At 37.7% G+C, this 24,187-nt stretch overlaps 1 protein-coding gene across 1 annotated transcript in view; it reads left to right on the top strand.

Moving 5' to 3' along the window:
- The first annotated feature begins 1,566 nt into the window (after positions 1-1,566).
- ar (androgen receptor) overlaps positions 1,567-24,187 on the top strand; it is a 71,835-nt gene continuing 49,214 nt past the window's right edge. The window contains exons 1-4 of the mRNA XM_042498683.2: positions 1,567-3,015; positions 10,687-10,838; positions 11,004-11,120; positions 20,397-20,675. Coding sequence (XP_042354617.2) covers positions 1,901-3,015; positions 10,687-10,838; positions 11,004-11,120; positions 20,397-20,675 — 1,663 coding nt within the window. The 5' untranslated portion in view covers positions 1,567-1,900. The remainder of the gene's footprint in view (positions 3,016-10,686; positions 10,839-11,003; positions 11,121-20,396; positions 20,676-24,187) is intronic.

Raw genomic sequence — 24,187 nt, 5'->3', positions numbered from 1 at the left:
AAATATTAATAATTTCAAATGTTGTGGTATTATGTGGAAAAAAAGTAAGACTGGCAAATATTCTGAGAGTAATAATCAGGGGTGCATCAGCTGAAGAGGTAAAAATGTTTGCACCCCCCCCCCAAAAAAAATTAGATAAATCCACATAAACCTCCCATAAAGGCACACACTGAGGGTAAAAACACATTTCAGAAAACACAAATGTCAGTTTTTTTTAAATATGTGGTTATTATTATTATTTTTATTATTTAAGTTTTTTTGTTGTTTTTTTTTAAATGTCATCGTGTTTTCTGAAATTTTGTTGAGTTTTACCCTTTAAAGTGTACTGCTGCTGCACCCAAAACCACATATAGGGCCCCCTGTGACTACCATATGACAGCTGTAAACTGTTATCTAGGACAGTCGCCTGTAACTGTCACGCATACAATTTTATGTGTAACCTTCAGCGCAACTATTGGGGCCTTGATGGTCTTCTCTGCTCGGCCCCCCCGAATCCAGGATCCCCACAGCTAATAATGTGTGTCTGATGTGTTATTTCCACAAAAAGTTAAATTGCCTTGTTAAAAATTCCTAAATTACATCAACTCCCTCCTCCTAATTGAAAGCCCTGAATTATACACATGCAAATATTGTTAATTTTGAAGGTTATGAATGACACAGCGCACATAAACATTGTCAGTGTTTGTGCACTGTAGGCTTCACACATCACACTTGTGTAATTGTGGACGATGACGGGCTTCCAAATAGCTGTGCACAAAACTTTACTCACTTGGCAGAGGACTGTGACAACATGTGAAGTAACGAAAAGCAAAACGCATTTTTGATTTAAAAATATTATGGTGGTGGGGGACTGGGGGGTTCAGGTTTAAGGGGGTTATCATTAAGTCTTGAATTCTGACATTACAGCACAAAACAGTTTCTTAAAAACTGAGTGTGTGGTGGCAACTATAACATTTGCTTTTCTTAAATTGGAATGGCTGGCTCTGTAAACAGTAAATGGCTGAATGAACATAAAACGCCTGTTAAATTAAATCTCAGCTTGTTCCTTTATTTTTTCAGTAGGCTGTGTCCTTTTGGCCCATTGATTTATATAGTCAGAGTGCGCTGGAGTCTCACTGAGAATTATAAAGATCTGACATTTATTTTTTTTTTCATCAGAATTAACTTATTTTGTGACAACTTGTTGCCATTGTATGAGGTCTTTTTCTTAAAGCTATATACTATATATATATTAGAAAACAAAAAGGTTCATATAATTTATGCTGTTTGGAATGCAAAGCTTTGAAGTTTAATGTCTCAAAACTGCTCAGAACGCAGAGAGAGCCAAGTTAGCAGTTGTAATCTCTAAATAATCATAATGACTGACCACTTTCTTAGACATGTTATCAGCATGCAAACTTTGGAGCTCTGTGGGGATTTAGACGATCATTTTTTAAAAATTTTTCTTAAGGGGAACAGCAGTGACTGGAGTTTAGACTTTGGACTGAACTGGGAAACAGGCTCCTGCCTCGAGGAAATGGCCCCAGCAAAGCCATCAGAGTGTCCATAAAAATGCGATTTCTGAAACACACACATTACATAAAGGATGCTTTTGCTTTGTGTGTAGCACAGACAACAGAAAATGTTCAGTCTGACAAATGAATCATTCAACGCCCTGATTTTGTTTCAGTGGGGGAAAGGGCTGGTGTTTGACGGCTACAAAAGTCTCCAGCTGAATTAACTTCTCATCAAACCCAAGTTGAGCGCATCTGACTCTGAGGATCTCAGTTTAGGAGGAGTTTGTGACTCTTGTAGCTCCCTAGGACATTCACCAAAACGTTTTTTTCCCCCACAACGTGAGCAGCGCAGACCTTTGCCGTGCAAAGTTCGATCTCTTGGCCGAGTGAGCACCTTCTGGGAAATGAGCCAAACAAACCGACAGTTATCTTGGAGCAAAATTTGGCCAGGTGGGGAGACGGTAAAGACGGGCAACGCTGTGAGCGCACCCAGCATGGCGCTACAAACTGAAGAAAGTCGCCTCTTTTTCAATAGAAACTCAGCAGTGAACAGCAATCTGACAGGACCCGATAATGCAGACGCAAACATTTACGGACACATGAATACGCCAGCCTGTGACATGGAAAAACACTGCTGCCAGACAGCTGCTGCTCCTCAGGAGGAATTGTTAAACGCTGACTGCCGTGTGGGCGACAGTCGCTCTTTTTCTGCCTGCGCCACAATCTCAGAGACAGCCAGGGAGCTGTGTAAAGCCGTGTCCGTGTCCCTGGGACTGGCCGTGGAGTCCAGTGACACGAGCGACCCGTGCGCCGCCAATGACCACATGCGAGCTGAGTATTTGTTCGGAGCCGTGCCTCTGAGCTGTACCGGCGTCTCGGCTGCTGCCAACGAGTACAAGTACCGAGATGACCGGAAGCAACTGGTGGAAATGTTCAAAAGTTCTGACCCTGCCGCACGCCTGCAACACCTCACCTCCACTCGGACAGCAGTGGATGAGCCAAACTTCCCACTTTGCGAGACTAACGACATAACTTCTCAAGAGATAGATCACCTGGACACAGCGCGTGCTGCCTCTTGCCCTTATGCCCTGTCTTCGCCACCAGGCAACTTGGCACACTTCGGCCACGCGGCAACAGAGCGGCCGTGCCGAGTCAATAAGCCGCCCGAGGAGGCGCGAGACTTCGGGGAGGCCATGGAGAGCAAGTTCGGTGGTTATCAGCCGGAACAATACGGAGTCAAAATCAAATCTGAGGACTGTGAAGCTGACGGGGCATTGTGGGGCAGTAATGACACCTTTAATGACAAGTACAACACTCATTGCTGGGGCTCTAGGCAGTGCACAAGCACTGCGCACGGCACAAGCGCCAACACCGCGTTCATATGTGATCCATACGAGAGGAGCGCCATGCGTCCTGAACAGTGGTACCCGGGCGGGATGCTGAGGCCGCCTTATCCCAACTCTAACTGTGTGAAGACCGAAGTCGGTGAATGGCTGGATGTCACCTACAATGACACCAGGTAAGATAGCATGATTATATAATAATAATGTCAGTAATAATATAAAGAAGCTGAAAATATTTGTATGGTGCAGAGGGGAGAGACTTTGCTTTGACTTCTGGAAGATGTGACAACATTTTACACAGATCCCAAGTTATTACTGCAGGTCTTCAATGTGACCACTGTCTGACCATAACATTATCTGTGTGTTAACTCTTTCAAACCTGGCTAAATTGGCTTAATTTCTCTCAAAACAAATGACCAAGAATAAAAAAAATCTTAAAAACAAAAAGAAAAAAGGGAAATAAAAAAACAAGGAAATTACCGAAAAATCCTTAAAATTTAAAATTGCAATAATACAATCATTTCAAATATATAATTATGCTAATTTGAAATATATTTTTTGAACATTTTTCCCGAACTTTAAACAAATAAATCAACTCGAAGTCTACTATCTTCTTGCAATTTCCAGGACATTTCTTGTCAAGTTGCTCATTGCCTTTTCCCTTTTCAAAAGAAAACAAACCAATTTGCTCAAGGTATTAGAGGTTTAAATACTTGTGAAAGGCGTTTGCATGCATCTCAAGAAAAGTGATGTCCATTCAGGTTTCAGAGGGTTAAGTCTGTCATTTTAGAAGTCACTCCAAATGTTTTTGGCCAAGTAGTGAGCAGTAACAGTAACCACAACAAAATGCCACACTTTATATAATCTATCCCTACTTCATCTCAGATACAGAAATATTTTTTTAAAACTTTTTTCCCCCCACAAAACTGTCTTGACATTTTGTTTTTTTATTGTTTATTTGTTTTTAATGACAAGGAATAGATTTATTCTACACATATTTTGTCTTCAAGTGAGAAACCAAATGTCAAACTATACAGATTAAGAAAAAATAATCATAATTCAAAATTAGAAAAATTCTACTGACAAAAGTGTACTTTATGGCATCATGCGGCTAGTTTCAATAAATGCTTTGCAAAGTTAAACTCATCAAACTGAACTTTAAAAGAGATGTAGGATGCTTCACATCCTTGACATTTAAATGCATGCGTGCACACAAGACTTTGTAGCCTCTTTCCACTCCCAACACCATTAATTGGTTTGCTGCTGACGACACTGCTGTGGTGGGCCTGATCACAGATAGCAATAACATGAAGGAGGTAGGAGGACCTGACCTGCTGGTGTCAGGACAACATCCTCCTCCTGAAAGTCACCAAGGCTGCAGAGATGATAGTAGACTTTTGGAAGTCCCTGATGGAGAGGGTGGACAAGTTCCTTGGTGTCCATGTCACGGAGTGCTTGACCTGTGTGCTGCACACTAACTTAGATTTGAGAAAGGCAGAGACTGTCACACCTCAGATGCTCCCTTCTACTCCTGCATTATGGAGAGCGTCCTGACCGGGAACGTCCCAGCCTGGTATGGAAACCAAACCAGACCGCTCTTCATTGCCCTGCTTTTCCCTGCCTAGAGGATTTTTACACCAGGTGCTGCAAGAATAAGACCAGGAGAATCGTTCAAGATCCAAACCAGCGTCTTTTTCTTCCCGTTGAGGTTGGAAGGAAGGTTCTGGATACACCAGGCTGACGCTTAGAGGCTCAGGAGGAGCCTCTACACTCAGGAGGAACTTGGATGGTACCTTATATGTTTAAATATGACAAATAAACTTGACTGATTGACTGGATTGTATTTATATATCATATAGCTGTTTGTAATTTTGGTACCCATTTAGTCTAGATGTTGCTGTAATAAGACAACAATCTCCCAGTTTGAGGAATAAGCTGAGACATCGATTGCCATCTAATGATTGCAGCTACAGTCTGTTTAAAAAAAAAAGACAAAAGAAAAAGGCAAAATAATAATAATAAGGCAAATAACCACACTCAAACTTCATTTAACTATTGCTGCGATGATCTGCCGCCTTCACCAAATTGGAATTGGTAAATTTATCCTCTGCCATGAATGAGCACCTGTTGCTTTTCATCGTGTTTCTGCTCGTCATGGGGTGTGCTCGAGGCAGCAATCTAAAGGACCCAAATGCAGTCAGGAGCAAAAGGCAAAGGCACGATAGCATTGGCATTTGGCCAGGAGCAGATGAAATGGACTGGTCTAAATACTTTAGGGGTTAATCGGAGAAGGTGAGTCAGAGTGGCGTTAAGGCCAAGTGAGACTTGGCTAGAGACGGGGACAGAGAGACAGACTGAGTAAAATAAAAACAACTGAGGCAGCTGACATGAAACTGCTGGCTTTAACCCTTTGAAACCTGAGCAAATTAGCTTGATTTCTTTTTAAAAACATGGGAAGAAGGCGATGAGCATCAAAAGAATTTAACTAATAATTGGTTTTAAAAAAAAGTTTTTTAAAAAATTGCTTAAAAGACTATTTAAATATGTAATTGTGATTACTGAAAATGTAGTTTTTCCCCAGCCATTCTTGTTTTTTCCCCCTAGACGTTTTCCCCTAGCTTTTAAAAGAATTTATATATATATATATTTTTTTTTTTTCTGATAAACATAAGTATTAAGTTTTCCTTTATATGTTGAAGAAATTCTCCCCATTCTTACGATAAATAAACTTTTTCAGTTGGGATAACTTGAAAATGCATTTTCACAAAGCTGTACTTCTGACTTTTAACCCTATGAAACCTGAGCAAACTGAAAATTTACCCCATAATTAGCATAAATTAGTATTAATAAAAAGTTATATGAAAATTATCTGAAAAATAGCAAAAAGGCAGAAAGTAAAATACAAAAACAAGGAAATGACTTTAAAAAAAGTGCTAAAAAATTATATATGGTGTAATATATTTTTAAAAATTATATAGTATATATATGTATGTGTGTGTTTATATATCTATATATATATTAATCATTTTATATAGTTTGTAGACATTTTCCCCTTTAAAAAAACCCCTCTCTCCCTTTCTAAACATTAGTTTTCAGGGGTTTTTTCTTGTCACCTTTCCCCGGGTTTCAAAGATTTAAAAACCTGTGAAAGGCATCTGCAGCAAAAGAACGGATGTCCATCCAGGTTTCAAAGGGTTAGGAGATACATGGTTTTCACAGGACAGTGCTAGAGACAAATAATGATCTTGCATAATACGATGATGCATTACCGTATATGAAACTACCTATCGGTGTATTGTAGTTAAAATTAGCACGTTTAAACATGTACTGCAGTAAAATGCTTCATATACATTAATGCAATAGAAACATAGTGTAAAATCTAATTTAAAAAAAGTGAAACCCTTATGGGGAGTATTTTTCTGCAGAATGAGTACTTTTACTTTTCACACTTTGAGTAAATGTTGCCAGATACTTCTACACTTTTACTTAAGAATGGTGTTGAATTCAGGACTTTGACTTAGTGGAGTATTTGCCTCTTTAAGTTAAGGAAAGGATTTGAGTACCTCTTCCATCGCTGCATTTTTGTCCTTTTTGGCAGTGAGGGTATAGGGCATGGCAGTTACGTGTAAATGTAGCCACACTGGTGTGTCACCCATATGTAGTCCAGGTTAGGGTTTCCTATCTTAGACACCGATAATTTTCTGGAATTGTGGAGGTTTTAATTGGATTCTTGAGTTAATATGATTGCTTTGTTGACATTTAAACATTTCATTAGAAGTGTCACACAAACGGACAGTTATTTTTAATCAACTTACCAAGACTTTAGTAGAGAGCAGAGTGAGAAGTGGACTTCATGTGCTTTGGACTATGTGTGTGTGTGTGTGTGTGTGTGTGTGTGTGTGTGTGTGTGTGTGTGTGTGTGTGTGTGTGTGTGTGTGTGTGTGTGTGTGTGTGTGTGTGTGTGTGTGTGTGTGTGTGTGTGTGTGTGTGTGAAGTGAATTATATCCAGAGTGGAGCAGGAGCAGGGCAATTACTCAAAAAAAGTGACCACACATTGCAGCAAGAGCAATGTACAGTAGAGGAATTCAACAAAGAAATCTAGTCACTGATAGTATTAGTGCACATACAGTAAACACTCGACCACCATGTCCTCTGAGTATTGAGGAACTGCATGCCGTTATCTCACCAGTGAGTAAAAACAGATGCTTCTTAAACTGTTTAGCTCAAGCATACGAAAGTGAGTACAACATTTCCAGGCTTGCATGCTTGGTTAAACTTCAAAAAAAGTCACGGATGCATATGATTTAAGCAAATTATAAAGGGTGAAATGAGGCAGCCAAATCAGAATAAAGTGAATCTGTGCAAAAAATCTGGTATTTCAAACATTTCATATTTATCTGATCAACAATTATGAAAGTGGCTCGTGCAGCAGTATCAGATCCCCAGGCACTGTGCTCCGCTCTGCTGGTTCAAGACTGGAAGTGGAAAAAAAAGCTTTTTATTAACCATAGCACACTGATATATGTCCTTATCAATTTTATTTTCATTGTTTTTAATCTTATATTGTTGGGTAGCCTTTCTTTATTACATTTTATTTTACGTGATTTTAATAGCTTTGTTTTATTTTATTGCATTCCTAAAAATGTTTAGCCCTTCAACCACGTGAAGCACTTTGTAACTTTGTTTTGAAAAACTGCTGCATAGATAAAGTTTATTATTATTGTTAAATCATATAGAACAATATTGCGAATGCAGCACAGCATGCAAATGTACAGTAGAACATGCAGAAGTGTGAACAGTCTTATTACTCTGCTGCATTAATCAAATAGTATTGTATATGGATAAAGCTTAAATTAGATTTGTTCTGACCTTTTATAGTTTGACAACACCAGAATACTGAAGGGATTCTTTTTTGTAAATTAGAAAATTTAAAAAACATTTAGGGTCAGTGAATATATGTCTTTCTGCAAAGTACTAAATTATGTCTTAAGTGTTTTTTGTAATATAATAATTTCTGTTAAAATATATACATGCATTCCGTGTTCCCTCCAAGGGTGTGAGTAAACAGAGTATGACGATTATTAATACCAAAAATATTATAACAACTCAGCCACTACATAATATAGCTAAATCTGATCATTTAAAAAAATGACAGAATATTCAGTATTAAAGACTGCATTCAAAAACTATTTTAACCTTACAAGCTGTAAAGAAGAAGATGGAGTTTTAACCATTCTCCTAGCCCTGACAGTGGATGAGTTATATCACATTTCAAAAGTGTAACAGACCACCACCTAAATTAAGAATTCCAATATGTTACTTCGGTGGCAAAGGAAGGTTCAATCACTAGATCTATTTGTGAACATGAGCTACCCTCTCTCAAAGCCAGAAACTACAGAAGGAAGTCTCAGAGTTTTGAAGTTTTGGGGAAAAAATGTGCAAATTTGAATATTCTGGATTTTGTTTTTAAAATGGGAAATACGCAGTTTGTCATTTTAAGGATATTTAAAGGGGGGCTACGTCCTTTTAGCAAACATGAACAACTCCTTCTCCCAAATCTAGTAACTATGGTGCTAAAACCCCAATTTTTTATGTCACCAGCAAGTACTTAGTCTGGAGCTGCTCCATAGACAATGAATGGGAGCCTGATTTGACACTGTTTTTTTTGTTTGTTTTGTTTGTTTTAAATGCCCAAATGTGCTTTCCATTTTTTTGTAGTTTTCTCAATTTTGTAACAGAAAATTTACCCAGATACTCAGAACATTCCACTGGCTGCTCTCAGTGTCGCCTACAACATCTTTCAAAATTCATTGTCTATGTAGCAGCTCCAGTCTGAATACTCTGTGACATCACTAATATAAGTTTATCGTTTTCTGAGCTGGGAGAGAGTTGTCCATGTTTACTTATATTTTTTAAGTAAACATTGATAAGTAAAAAAATTACTTATATTTATGGACTGTTTTAGACATAGGAATTACATGTATGAATTTTGAAAATGCGTGTAGTTCCCCTTTAAGCTCGACTTTTGAAACTCTTGATCTTTCATCCCTGTGTGCTTGTGAATCCAGGAACATTATGTTCATAGGATGTCATAACCTTACAATCACTGCCCTTAAATACAAAACACACAAACAGTTTTCTTGTAACCTGGAATGAAACTAATAACAGGAATTGAAAATCATTTTGACATATTAAAAGCTTTAATACAGCACTTACACACATTTTCTTCACTATTTTGTTGTTTTCTTTGTTCTCTTTATTTTTTTCTGTCGAAAAAAATCTTAATTTGATGATTAGTTGATAAAACAATAACTTTTCCCATTGATTACCACTTTACAATAAATGTACTATGTATACAGTATATTGTATGTACAGTAAAGCAAAACGTCATGTAGCAGTGTGCTGTGTCCTCTGAACTGGAGTTGAGTTTAATGTTTTTTGTTGTTAATGTTTAGCCCTTTACAAAACATGAGCAATGCTGCTGCTGTTTTTTTTTTCCCTAAAATGAAAGAAATAACCCTTTACCCTTTTTATACAATGAAAAATGTCACCTGCATTCTATCAAGATTTATCAAAGAGAAATTCAGAAAGTCAGTAAACATGGTTTGCCCACCTGTCTTTTACCAATAAAACTCGCAGACTTGTGTTGCAACCCTGTGAGCTTTCTGTGGTGAGTGTCTGCTTCTGTGGTGAGTGTCTGCAGTGTACAGTTGACCCTTTACACTGGATTTGAACCAAGTGAGAAGCTGCAGCAGGAAGTTATTTAAAAAAAAAGAAAAACTATTGCAGGGGTTAGGATATGCAATCGTGGATAATGAGGAACAATTTTAGTAAGGTTTGTGGAAAAAAATATCTCTTATTACATGCAAATATAACCAGCCCAAAGTGTTTTGCATCTGTTGCATTTGGGATTATTAACAGTTGTTGATCCAATTTCTAACAATATATGGAACATTTGCCGAGTTGCTCATTGGACTGTCCCTCTATCTTTTTAAGAGAAATTGCACTAATTTGCTGAAGGCAGCACAAAAAACGGATGTCGCTTCAGGTTTCAAAGGGTTAACATTGTATAGATGGCTTCTTAATGATTAGATGTACAGTGTAATTAATTTTCATTGTGCAATATCAGTTTCTATTTATTTTTTTAAATTTTATTTTATTTTTTATTTTTTTGTCCTTTTGTGTTCCGTCACCCCACATTCAGTGCGGACACAGTGGAGGCTCTTTAGCTAAACGCATCTCATCCTTGTCTCTTTTACAGTGAACCTTGAAATCAAACTTGCACGTCACTGAGGCAACGTTATGTCTGAGCCTTTTCCAATCTCTCTGTGTTCAAGGCTGAAAGAGGACACCCATCTCGCCCCCCCTCCAGCCACCCCCACCCTTGGTGACGGTGTTGGCGCTGAAATCTTTCCCACACCATTCTCAGTCATCACACTCTCTGCCCTCCTTAAATCGCGCTCTGAGGGGCCGATTAGTGAACACTAACTGCTCCGTGGTTACAGTTTGGACATTATTTAATAACTAGAAAAAAGCGATTAGTGTATGAACATGCTCAAGGTTAAGCTTTATTTGTCCGAAAATTAAATAATAGCGCCTCAAGATATTAAAGAGACGCAGAATACAAACGAGTGACTAACTTAAACAATGGATAATAAATGATTGTGCAGTAATCCAGCTGATACGCTTAAGCTGGAGAATATCATCAATGAGTTCTATTGTAAATAAATGATATTATTAAGACATAATATCATTTATCAACTGAGGGATCAGTAACTTGTTTTTATCGCAGTGTCCTGCAGCTGTTCATGGTTTACAGAAGTTTTGTTTTATATGTCTGGCTGCAGGTTCGAGGCTGGCAGAGAGCACATGTTCCCCATGGAGTTCTTCTTTCCACCACAGAGGACGTGCCTGATCTGTTCAGACGAGGCATCTGGCTGCCATTATGGCGCACTCACCTGTGGCAGCTGCAAGGTTTTCTTCAAACGAGCTGCAGAAGGTACCGGTTAGAGTTTTTCCGCTTTGCTGCCAGTATTCAGCAGCTGAACCTGTTGCCTTTTATTTCAGTTGGAATGTATGAGATGTATGAATGTTTACAGGTCATGTGTATCCAATTGATGATGGTGCATCCTACAAGTAACTTGTGGTTTCTCTGTCTGCACAGGCAAACAGAAATACCTGTGTGCAAGCAAGAACGACTGCACTATTGATAAGCTAAGAAGAAAGAATTGCCCGTCTTGTCGGCTGAAGAAGTGTTTTGAAGCTGGAATGACTCTTGGAGGTAGGATGGATTGACATGCTAAAATCTGCCTTTAAAAGAAACAGTTATTTTATTATCTCTGGCCGTGTGTGTGCGCATATGTAAGTGAGTGTGTGTGTGTGCGTGTGTAGCCATTTGTCTAAAGCTGATCTTGCAAACTACTGGACCAATCAGCCTAATATTTTTTTTGCACATTTATGATTGATTGCTCATGGTCCTCTTGTTGCAGGGGTTATTCACAATTGTTGAAAAAGTACATTTATTTTTGACTGTTTTATACATTTATTAATTGACTGCTGACTCTTCACTCCTCTTAACCGGCTGTTAGGGGCTCCAAGTTTTCTGGAAATCAGCTAAGCTAAAAACAACAAGCCTTACCAAGTTTGTTGCAGGACACATTTAGAGTATCTCTGTGGTTCAATAACTAATATCAATAGAAAAGTTTGGCCTTATTTCTAACTAAAGCATCTGCAAATTCATTCCATACCTGATATATTCGCACTAAAGTTAGACCCGTCACAAGATGTATAAATTGCCTGATTTTTGTAGACTCTGAGATTTTGTTGGTCTTTTTTTTATAATTGTGCTTCTGCCATATGTAAGTGAGAAGGTTAAGTAGTTTTAAATTGTCACTTTGTATGTTTCAATTGTGTTTATTGTAGTTCAAGTCAAGTCAAGTCAATTTCATTTATCAAGCCCATTATCACAAATCACAATTTGCTGCAGAAGGCTTCACAAGCATACGACATCCTCTGTCCTTGGACCCTCACAGCAGATAAGGAAAATCTCCCAAAAAAAAAACCATTTAATTGGGGAAAAAATGTTATATCCTACACAGAAAAAGATAAATTTAATTGACCGTTTCATTGCTATTCTGTTGCTAGGACCAATATTTTTTGGTCCCTGTTTATTTCCAGTAAGATATTGTATAAACGGACATCCCATCATTTAGATTCTTTATGTTGTCAAGTTTGATAAGATCAGTACCAGTAAAAGTCCAGTTATGAATGAAATATATGAAAAATTAATATGTGATGCAGCGCATCTGCTGAATTGTTTAGATTGGCTGTGATCAGCCCAGCAGCCAGAATGCAGCCGCCTCTACTGAGAGCACTTTTCTAGTTTTATTGCTGCGATTATTTGTAGAATTACTAAGAATTTATTATTTTCGTAGCAGTACCTTTTATCATCAGTCTCATTTCCCTTCAGAAAAGATGTGTGCAGTAGGAAAAAGCATTTCAAATATATAGATCTGTGCAGTATAGACTTTGCTAAACACTGTGCACTATATAAACTGAATGAACAAAGCATAGAGAAAGTGAAGTCCTAAAAGTGAAACTATTAATGGTTTCCCAAGACCAAGTACTTTATTCTCTCTGCACTGCACATCTTCGCTGGCTGTCTTCAATTGCAGCATCATCACAATAGGGGATGTTACTGATAATCAAGCCCCTGACTGAGCTGCCATGCAATTTAGACCTATTCCATTCACTTCTCCTTACTGTCACCCAGACCTGTTCGTCATATTAGGCTGTAAAGATTGACATGTAGTGGACTAATTTTAGTCTTGTGTTCAATTTTCACTCTCTTCCATTTTCCCATTCTGGTAACGGTGAAAATTGGAAGCACAAAGCTGACATGAGACATGTGAATTAAAGCAGCAGACATGCTGGTAATTTTGCCACCAGTCACTGACAAACCCATGGAGGGAAAATGTGATCTAATGCTGCGATTGTAAGTAAAAAGGCACACCTTTTCTAGTTGTAGCTAAAAAGAGCCTCTTTCCACTTATTTTCTTCTCATCCTGGACATGTAATTCACTCACGGCATTTCACAGGAAAATTTATTACAATCATTTATAAAAGTGGAGGCAGAAAAATTATACATTTGGTCTTATTATCCTGTGAGGTTTTTCCTTAAAAACTTTAATCCAAGTCATAAAATACTGAAAGAAAGGGAAGTTTCTCATTTGACTAATCGGACTTTGATTGATTCATTGCAAAATTGCAAATGTTTTTACAGATGTATTAGTTAAATTATAGAATTAGTATAATTAGATCATATCGCTAAGATATTTGTTTCATTTTCAGCTGGTTTGGACGGTCTGGAAAGAAAAAATGAAAACTCAGAAGCTTGTGTTTGTTGAGTTTGGCATCTGTTCAAGACTGAAAACCATAGTTATTATAAATTGCTCAAAGTTTTCATTTTTATAATTTGAATTCCATGTTATTCCTGGAATGTTAATGCCATCCACAAATAGAAGCTGAGCAAAGAGGCCAAACCCTGAGAGCTGTCTCTTTTTCAGCAACCTGAAGCAACTCACTGCACAGCTGAACTCAGGCTTCTTATGTTGAAATGCAAATATATCTCACAGATTTGATCATACTAAAAGTCTAGTTTACAACCTCTACCCCTGACTTTCATAAGTCTTCCAGAACAACTTCTGTTCCTAACCTAAAGTGTACAAAAGCACTAGCACAGAGTAAAAGTTAGTTAATGATTGACACAAGCTGCCATTCTCCTGCAACTTCTAAATATCAAAGAGGGCAGTGCAGTGATGTAAGACAGTCCTGGCATCATTGCATTGTCACTTTAAATATATTACTTATTCAAAAAATCAGTCCAGTGGATAGATTTACTTCACTTTGGTTTAAAACTCTTTTGTGATGACTAACCTTTATCAGAAAAAACGTTTGTCAGGCAACCCTGTCTCAATGAAACCACATTTGTATGTCACAAAACTGCTTTCTTCATTTGGTTGTCTTGGCAATGGAATCGCTGCCTAGATTATGTTGAAGGTCAAAACTTTTTTTGGGTAACAAAACACTACTTTCATGTACCATGTAGGCTTCACAACAAGGTGGTAGGGGCGGATATCTGATGGACAAAGTGCAAGACTTTGACACTGGAACCCTGATTTGTCAGACTGATTTGTCAGTCTTGACTCAAAACAAATCTGAAAAGTCTGACAATCTGACAAGACTGACAAGTCTCAAGTCAAGTCCAAAGTTCTACAATTTTAATTTTGGTTACGGACCAAGTCAGAACGTGCTTTTCAACAAATCTAATTTTAACAACAGAATAATATTACTAAATTTTAAAAAGATCAAAAGATGAATTTTAAAAATTGCATTTATTTGTTAAAACTGTTGAAACTGAACTGAATAGTTAATTCAAACAACCCTCTATGGTACAGCATTGCCACATGGCAACAACCCCATTTTAAGCCTTCTTAAAATGAATGCAAATTTTTTTTATGGTACATCGCGGAAAAAGGCTGAACTAGCCCTCCCACTAGATGATAGTGAAGATGACAAAGAATTCAGTGACGAGGAAAATGAGCTGCTGGAAACACAGAGTGAGAGTGATGAAGACAGTGAGACGGGTGAAGATTATGAGCCAGAGAATGAGGACAGTGGGGACAGTGAGGACAGAGACAGTGAGGGCAATGGAGACAGTGAGGAGAGGGAGGACAGTGAGGATGAAAGTGAAGTGACAGGTATTACCAGTAAGAGAGTGTAAAATGGGTAACACTTTACTTGACGCCTGTTCAGGCTACTGGGGATTGTTTATACTATAACATGAGTTTTAAAATAAATGTTACATACAATTTTAAACAAAACTCTCATGTTTTCATTACTTTCCATTATGGTACGGTGTTGCCATATGGCAACGAACCCTAAAAACTACTAAAAAAATAATATTTTTTGAAAATGTCTCTTCATTATGTTTACTTGGTCTATTTTAAGACAAAAAAACACCCCAAACATTTTTTTACCAACTGGGATCATAGTGCGTACCATAGAGGGTTAATACATTCTGAAAGTTTCTGTCCTGTCTGTTTGTTGAAAACTTAACTCCCCCCACCCCAATTACTTCTAAAGTGATAATGTATGTTGTTTAGATTTTATTTTAAAATGATACTAACAGATTAACACTAATGTTAGTTGATTCAGAAAAAAAGGTAAATGAATTGGCATACTTTTGAATAACATACTTTAATCTTTGTGCTTTGGGGAAGATATTGAGTATTTTCAAGTCAAAAGGCTCAAGTCTAAGTAAAGTCACGAGTCATTGGTGCTGAAGTCCATGTTGAGTCTTCTTTCGATTTTGTCAAGTCCAAAGTCATCAAATTTGTTATTTTGTCCAAGTCATGGGACTCAAGTTCACCCCTCTGTTCGTATTTAACTGCAATCCATCTGTCTCAGAAGTAGCCGAAAAAGTCCATTTCCTCATAAAACGTATTCTGAGCAATCCCCAAGTGTTGTTTTGAACCAGTTTGGAGATTTGAAATTTGCAGCATCTCCTCATCTGTCCCAGTGCCTTCCCCCAGTTAGTCATTCATAAATTAACATCTACCTCTTCCAAATGCAAACCAGTGGTGACTCAGTACTGAGGTCCTCATAAATCACTGAACCCTGACTTGTACAGTTTTAGGGAAGAACTATGGATTACATTATACTGTGGATAATAATGGGGAGATGCTTTGGTATTACAGAGGTAGTAACAAGTAAATATCTTGATAATATGCACTGGAAATGTAATGGTAAAATTAATTATTTAAGTCTACAGTAATGTTATGGAATATATTGCAAATAGAGACAGGGGGCATGTCAGTAATAACAAGGTGATAATGGTTTTATTTAGAGTTATAATAGAATAATAATAGTAAATAATACTGAAATTCATCTTTGCAAACATTAAATTGAATACTGTCAAAATGATACTTCAAATACTACCATTACTATAATAAACACAAGACAGCACAGTTTAATGTTTAAATATAAAAACAGGGCAGGAAAATTCGATATCAATTGCTTGGTCCTAGTTAATGGTTATGTTTGGTGTAAGTTGAATAAAGCATGCCATAATTAAGAGATAATGGCCCTGGCTTTTCATAAATATGTCACTTGAGTTCAGTAGCAGCAGATTTTGCATTTTTCCAAGACACTACAATTTGTGATTCCAAGTAAATATTCTGACCTTTGATATTTAATTTGAACAATTAAACATTGTTATCTTTTCATTTCCAGCCTTGATTCACGTTATTTCATGTCCTAACCTTGGCATTTAAAGTACAAAATAAAGAGTAGATGGTTTAAGAATAGGAAAGTGACAGGAGACTTTGTGAAAGCTCTATCAGACCCCTCTCACTTCTCTCAGTCAGACTTTCTGACACACTGACTGCTCCCTTATACACATCCAGAAATACAACTTACATCAGTGAGCTAATGATGTAATGACATCTACAACCTGGACACCAAAGTGAGTGTAAAGTGGGATCTGCACAGGCACACATTACAAAAAGGGATTTCAAGAGGAGAAAAAAGTGCTAAACTGACCTGCGTGGTTTTTTTTTTTTTTTTGGTTTTTTTTTGTGCAATCAAGTCACAGCTGGCAGCCTGAAAAGATAGTTAGGAAAAAGATGGTGATCATAATGGGGATGAGACAGGTAATGACATAGAGGGAACTGGACCAAAAATGTGAGTATATTGAGGAGAAAATTTCCAATAAATTTTACATGTGCAGTTCGATCTGAGCATAAATGGGCTGGTAATGGATGAGTCTGCAGCTCATTCACTGGAGGTCAGTTTTAGCTGGAAACAATTTATCATACTGACAGCTCAGTGTGTTAGCCAGCCAACGCACATCGATTATTTATGCAGACAGGTGATCATCATGATCAGTTAAAGGAATAGTTCACCCCTAAAACAATAATTTTGTTTTCAGTTACTCGCCCTGTGTTACCTAGAATTTGTGAAGGAAACTTTGTTTTTTTTGCATGCCTCCACAATAAATGAAGAACCCAAAGTAAGAGAAAATTTTCAGTAAATTAAGGTAAATGGGGGCCGCGTTTAACAACAGCAAAACCATTTGAACACCAACGTATCCTCCTGAAGTGGCTAATGTGATATTCTGTGATATAAAAATGCATGTACAGTGGTCTGTATGATATTCTACAAATTACCGCACAACGATTATGTTACGTTATGTCCTTAACAAAAAATTATGTATTTAACATAACATGGCAAAGGTTAGATTTAGGAAAAGAAATATGGTGATGATATACCATAAAATGACTCAGAGTTCACTCAAAGTTCACATGGTTAGGAGCATGCGTCACCTGGTAAAAGTCCTAGGGTTAAAATGTGGTGTTTTTTTTTACCTATTCACCACCCCAGCCTACTTCCTTACAGACATACTAGGGACTGCTTCCTTGTTTACTTCTATCAGCACAATAATCACGTAATTGCAGCCTTTCAGCATAGGATATGTATAAATTACTGGCTCATGATTACATGGGATATGTACAAATTTGGGTGCATTATTTTCGTGGCAAAACGTATGCAAGGTTTATGAGAACAGCCTGATCTAAACACCTGTTTAACTTGTGCTTTTGCAGTATAATCAGTCTCGTTTATCCAGTAATATGCTCAGTATTTCCCAATCATGTGAATTTTCTCTAAAACATTACTATTTATAACACTTTTGCATATACAGTACTCATGGACAAGTAACGCACCTGGGCAATTGAACTCAGCTCGAAATCCAATCTCCAAGCTCGTTCATTGGCCCGCAGTTCTGCTGTCACTCACCAATGCCTGGCCAATACACAAGCGGGGAGGCAGGATTTCAGTGGAACACACAAGCAGGGTTCGACGTATACACGTGCCCAGACTCACTACTCGTCTATGTGTGAGACTGTTTGTGCGGAATTGTTTAAAATAGTAAGGTTTTAGGGAAATGCATGTGTTTGGGAAGTACTGAGCATATGACCATATGAGCATATGATGTTTTTCTGTTGTTAAATATGGCCCCCATTTACTCCAATTCATTTTCAACAATTTTCTCAGTTTTTGGATTCTTTGTTCACTGTGGAGGCAGGTGAGATAAAGTTTTCTTCAGGAATTTAATGTAACATGGGGTGAATAATTATTATACAAATGGTCACTTTGAGGGCGAAGTGTTCCTTTAATTGTTTCTCCAAGTGCAATCTGTGAATCTAACAAAGGCCATTCTTGAATCTGTCAGTTGGATGTCAAACTCCAGTTTATACTGGCTTCGACTCAAGCATGGGGATCTAAAGGTTAGCTTAACCCAACCTATTTACACTGTACTCTGCAAATATCAGATGCCTTCCTGTGTCACAATTGAGAATCCAGCGGAGGAATTTTTAATTAAGCATTTTTATTTGAAATGTTTGTTATTGGATCAGACATGGAAATGTGAGACTTGCCAATTATCATTTATATGTAATCTGCAATTGTCTTTGCTACTTTTTTAGAGAGACTTAAGTCCTGTCTATAACTGGCAATTCAATATTTATCCAACTGAACTCAAAGTCAGGCTGAAGTTTTAATGAGACTCTCTACACAGAAGCAGCAAGAGGCAATGGCATCACAACTAACGTTATATCATTATGTCGCCTCATTGGTTAATTCTCTGCATTTTTTTTACCTCTTAAAGCTAAACCAGACTCATTGACAAATAAATCAGACTACATTAAAGAGCGTATCCGTATTTGCACACTGTAACAAAGTTGAGTTAATAACAGAAATGTCTGGTCTTCAGTGCACTTAACACAGTCACCATTTATGTCTGTTACTCATTCTCCAGCACAAGCTGTTGTTCTGAAATAACAGACTGAGCTGAAGCGTAACTGTTCACAGCTCTATAACTTGAGGAAATACAACAGTTAGTTGCTGAGTGCAGTGAAATGTGGTTTTAAACCCGACTTTTAAAGAATCAAAATGTATTTAGCAGCTGTGTAGCAAAATATAATTAATCCATTCTAGTTGTATTGCTACTTACAGTCTACTCCACCAAATCAAAGACTATGGGTACTATTAGTTTGTCAGTGCATGTTGTCATATGGAGCTGGTGCTTCTGCAGTTAAAGCGTTTGAGGGGAAAGAAATTGCAGCTTTTGTCACTGCAGATAGGAAGCAGGTTTTTAAAGCATGCATTATTATCCCTTTGTTGATCTTAATCCCTATATGCTTTGCAGTGCATAAGAAAACATACATGCAATGCAAATGTGCATAATTTAGTGAGTGGTATAGTTCAAGGGATTTTCAACTCTCCCGTCTTGGGAGAAAACTGGTGATAATGGGGGAGAAAAATCATTTATATATCTGCATCTGCAGTGATCTCTCATACATGATGACCACAAGCCTTTCCACCAGATGAGGCTCATCTGCTCGGAGAATTTTCTTTCAAACGAAATATGATTCAATACCTTCAAAGCTATTAGTAGATCAGTCTGGTTATTGTTGGGTAAAATTGATATTTCCTTCAAAAGGTTACTTAAAACCCACAGCTGCAGTATGAGACATTTCCAAGAGATGATTTTGAAATAGAATTGCATTCAATGTCAGCTGAAGTTTTCTCTAATGTTTGGACAAATTAACTAGCCATAGTATGAACACTGTATGTTCAGGCTGTTATTTTAGTAACGCATTAAGTTATAATGGTCAAGTTTTGCAGTTAAGCCTTTTAAGGTGGAGCGACTAATTTTTCTTGTGCTGCTTTCAGACACCTTTCAAGTTTCAAGTGTCTTTACCTTTAAACGCTGAGCAAATTGGTGCAATGTCTTTCAAAAACCTTGGGGGTGGGGGGCAACGATGCACTTGGTAAGAAATGTTGTACAAATTTTGCAAGAAATTAGTATTAGTTTGAATTTTTTTTTTAAGCTAGGGAAAATGTTTAGGTAAAAAAAGAGAAAAGCCAGGGGAAAACTATATTCATAATTATCATAATTACATATTTGAAATTATGTTACACAATTGCTCTACATTTTTAAGCACTTTTTCCATGTCTTTTCTGTTTGTTTTTTGTCATTTATTTTTTCCTTTTTTATGACTAATTTTCAGATAATTGTCTTGTACCTTTTGCTAATCTCTTGCTAATGTGTGGGTCATTTCTTCTTTCATTTCTCATTGCCCTGTTTTTGAAAGAAATCAAACCAATTTGCTCAGGTTTCAAAGGGTTAAAGATCTTATAGCAGCTACAATTATAGCTTTGCACAAAGCTGTCAGTTAAAACCAATCAGTATCAAACCTTAACTGATGAATTATACACCTGCCTTTTGGACAATTTTTCTCTATGTTTAGTGTCAATGGGCAAAAAAGTGTCATTTGAACGTATCAAACTTTAGTTTAATTCACTAAACACATTTGTTAGATTGGAGAGCAAAGCACCAAGGTTGCTTGTTTGCTGCTTATGTGACAAAATAGCCTAAAACAATAACAATACATAATACATTAAATGTTTCTTGATTTCTTGCTTTTGTCCATAGCCCGTAAACTAAAGAAGATCGGACAACAGAGGAACCCTGAAGATGATCATCCTCCTCAGGACCATTCAGAGGTCATCCAGAATGTCTCTCCTAAACTGGGCCTGAACTACAACTCCCAAATGGTCTTCCTCAACATCCTGGAGTCCATTGAGCCTGAGGTGGTGAATGCAGGGCACGACTATGGCCAACCAGACTCAGCTGCCACCCTGCTCACCAGCCTCAACGAGCTGGGAGAGAGACAACTGGTCAAAGTGGTCAAATGGGCGAAAGGACTGCCAGGTAGGACAGGAGTTGAGATTTCTGAAGCAGTGTTGTTCGCCAACTACTTGTTAACTGTGTCCATCTGCCGTTTGGTGCTGGGCAGCCCAGTTTTTTAATGCTAATTAACTGCCTTGATTAAAGCAGTGAGAGTTGATGAAAGAACCAAAACAACAAGCTAAAAGAAGCTTAAACAATTATAGAGCTGGGGGAACTGCAAATTCAGACGAGAAACATTGTAACTAAGAGTGACTCCTTTTTAAAATAGTAGCCATTTGATCGATGTTTAATATAAAAAGAACATATAGCAGCTTTAAAAACGGTTTGGAGTCTGGGTATTTGTCCTTTCTATGATAACAAGTAATGAATATGGTTCCATCTCATATGAGCTATCAAACCTTTGACACTGCAGTTAACTGGCTCTCTTGTTTCATTTTTCAGCTGTGGCTCTTTAATCTAGCTCCAGACATCTGTCGCCTTAATTTGATTTTGTCAGATAGAAAGAAAAAGACCTTTAGTTTTGTTATCCTCCAGTCACAGAAAATGAGCCTTCTCCAAGCTAAATGATCTACAAAAGCTGGACAGATAACATCTGAAAATATTTTGATACTTTTTAAGCACAACCAGATAATTCGAGGAATAAGACAGTAAACAGTCTGAGACAAATGCACATGAGAAATAGAAATGATAAACCAATAGAATAGATAAAATAAAACTAAAAATAGATAAGAGGAAACAAAATCATTTTAAAAGATAAATAGAATAAAAATAAATAATTAAATACAATTTAATTTTTTAAAAATCGGGCTAAAACTGCTGGTTTTAAGTTTATGTTTTAAGATATGGTCACTGCTCTCAGATCCTGTGGCAGGTCATTACAGTGGCCTCAGAGCAGAAAAACTATGAGCTGCCACAACAAATGTTTTTGTTCTGCTCTTTGGAACAGCTAAATGATGAGCTTGCTGGATTTAAAACACGAGGCTTTCTGTATATCTTAGATGGAGAAAAGGCTGTGCTGATGATAAAAAGCAGATATGGTGAAACATAAGCCTGAAGGAATACCTCACTCACAAAACAACCATTTGTATATAAATAAGTCGTGCAGTGTTACCTTGACAAGAAACTTTGTTTTTCTACCATGCCCCCACGCTCAACAAGGAATCCATTCACAGAGAAAATTTGTGATGAATTTAAGTCATCGGGGACTGTGTTTAACAACAGAAAAGCTGTATCAATATATTCCTTTATAAACTCTCTCACAACTCACAGTAAAATCCAAGTCTTATTTATCTAGTTGTAAGCGGAGGACTTCCCAAACATGCATTTTCACTTAAAAAAACCTTAGTACAAGAGTCTGGCTTTATGGAGCATGGGTAGGTTTCACTTTCATTTCCATTTTAAATCGTAGGGTTTTAGTGAAAGAGCATGTGTTTGGGAAGTACAGATCATACGACTGGATAAATGAGGCTTGGATTGTACTGCACCAGCTGTGACCTGATATAGAATTTCCCTTTTTAATCCAAGGTTTTTGCTAGTCTGTTAGGGTAAGTTGTAGAGAACTTACTTTTATGGTCAGTTTACCTCTGAAATATCCTGGTTGAGCTGTAAAAAGCTGTATTTTATTTTGTTTTCCACTTACAGAGCAAATACTGATGCACTTATGGAGCAATTTGTGCAGCCAAACAAAACATAAGTGAGCTAAACAGAGTGGGTGACTGGCTGTCGGGACAGAACATACAAAGACCTACTGTATGTAGTGTATAAGTCAAGTCTTGCATGCTGTCCTGCATGGTTACAATTATGTGGTGACTACACAGGGGCTTGCAAAAGTATTCAGTCCCTCTGAAAGTTATCATAGCTGTTTTTATTACAAAAGATACCAACACATATTTTCCACTGAGTATTTCTTTTGCAAACCCTTATGTTCTAACAGTGACTTTAACCAATTAACCAAAATTAATCATTCCTTATAGCACACCTTTTTTAAGATAATTGAAAACTGCTGGCACAAGCATTCGCACCTTACATATTTGTGCTTGGTAGAGCCACGGTTTGCTTTAATAACGACTTTGAATCTTTGTGTAAAGGTATGTAAAGCCTTGCACTCTATTTGGGAGTGATTTTTCCTCGTTCTTCATGGCAGATTCACACTTGGTTGTTAAGGTTTTTCAGGCTTGTTGGGTGATACCACAGAGTGCCACAGATTCTCGATTAGATTGGTCATTATAGAACATTCACATTTTTGTTGTTTAACCACTCGTGTTGCTTGGGGTCATTGTCCTGCTGAGAGGTGAACTTTGTCCCAAGCTTCAGTTTTTTAGCGGACTGAAGCAGTGTCTGCCTGTAACTTACTCTAGCCATTCTTTCTATTTCTAACAAGATTTCATGTCCCTGCTGAGGAAAGCTTCCCTACAGCACTTTACTTTTTGGCCAGGAGGCTCTATCATCTGACCACAAAAGCTTGTGTCTTGACTAACAGCATTTTTTTTGACTACCCTTCTACAGGCCACCTTAATTCAAGGCTCTTGATGTGGTTAGCACGTATGCCTCTCAGTCACTTAACCACGTGACTCCTTCAAATTGAGGGGCTATTGTTTATTGTTTGTTGTTTGTTCCTCATTTTTGCAGCTATCTGTCAGATTTCAGTCTGACCAATGATAAGGCATTACACAGAAATAAAGCTCAAAATATCAGTATAATTAAGACAATAAGGATAAGCATATTGATTAGTCTTGTGTCAATAAAAGACATGGCTACATAAAGCCAATGACAACAACAAGGAGTATCAAATATATACAAGTAGTTCGTGTGTGAGGAGAAAAGCAGAATTTACACACTCACCTTTTACATTATTCAGAAATATGTTTTGGTTCTGAGACCCTCATTGTCCTTCCTACGCACCCGTCAACAAGAAATGGAAGGTGTGCAGCATGAGCCCTCACAGTCTAAAGTAGTGGGCCTGGGGCATCGGGTGGCTCAGTGGATAAAGCAGGCGCCCCATGTATCAAGGCAGTGTCCTTGCCACAGCGGCCACGGGTTTGATTCCAGCTTGCAGCCCTTTGCAGCATGTCATCCCCTTTCTCTCCCCCTTTCACGCTAGCAGACTCCTGTCCTGTCTAAAAAAGGAAAAAATGCCAAAAAAATCATCTTAAAAAAAAAGTAGTTGCCCTAAGATCAATCCTTGGGAAACTCCACAAGTAATTTTACAGCTTCTTCACAAATTATCATTTATACAAACAAAGAATTATCTGCCTGTAGGAGGCAGACCAATTAAAACCATTAAGAAATCCCACTGTTTTCCCTTAATTATATTTAAAAGAGTTGTTTGAAATCCAAGCTAGGAGTTCAAGTATCTTGGGGTCTTGTTCACAAGCAAAAGATGGATAGGCAGTTTGGCGTAGCATCAGCAGTAATGCAGGCGCTGCACTGGACACTTGTGGTAAGGACAGACCTGAGCCAGAGGACAAAGCTCTCGACGTACTGTTCCATCTACGTCCCAGCCCTCATCAATTGTCATGAGCTTTGGGTAGTGA

The sequence above is a fragment of the Plectropomus leopardus genome, chromosome 15 (genome assembly GCF_026936395.1).
Source record: "Plectropomus leopardus strain MGB_pleo_1.0 chromosome 15, ASM2693639v1, whole genome shotgun sequence".
Lineage (NCBI taxonomy): Eukaryota > Metazoa > Chordata > Actinopteri > Perciformes > Serranidae > Plectropomus > Plectropomus leopardus.
This window is presented reverse-complemented; position numbering and strand designations above follow the sequence as displayed.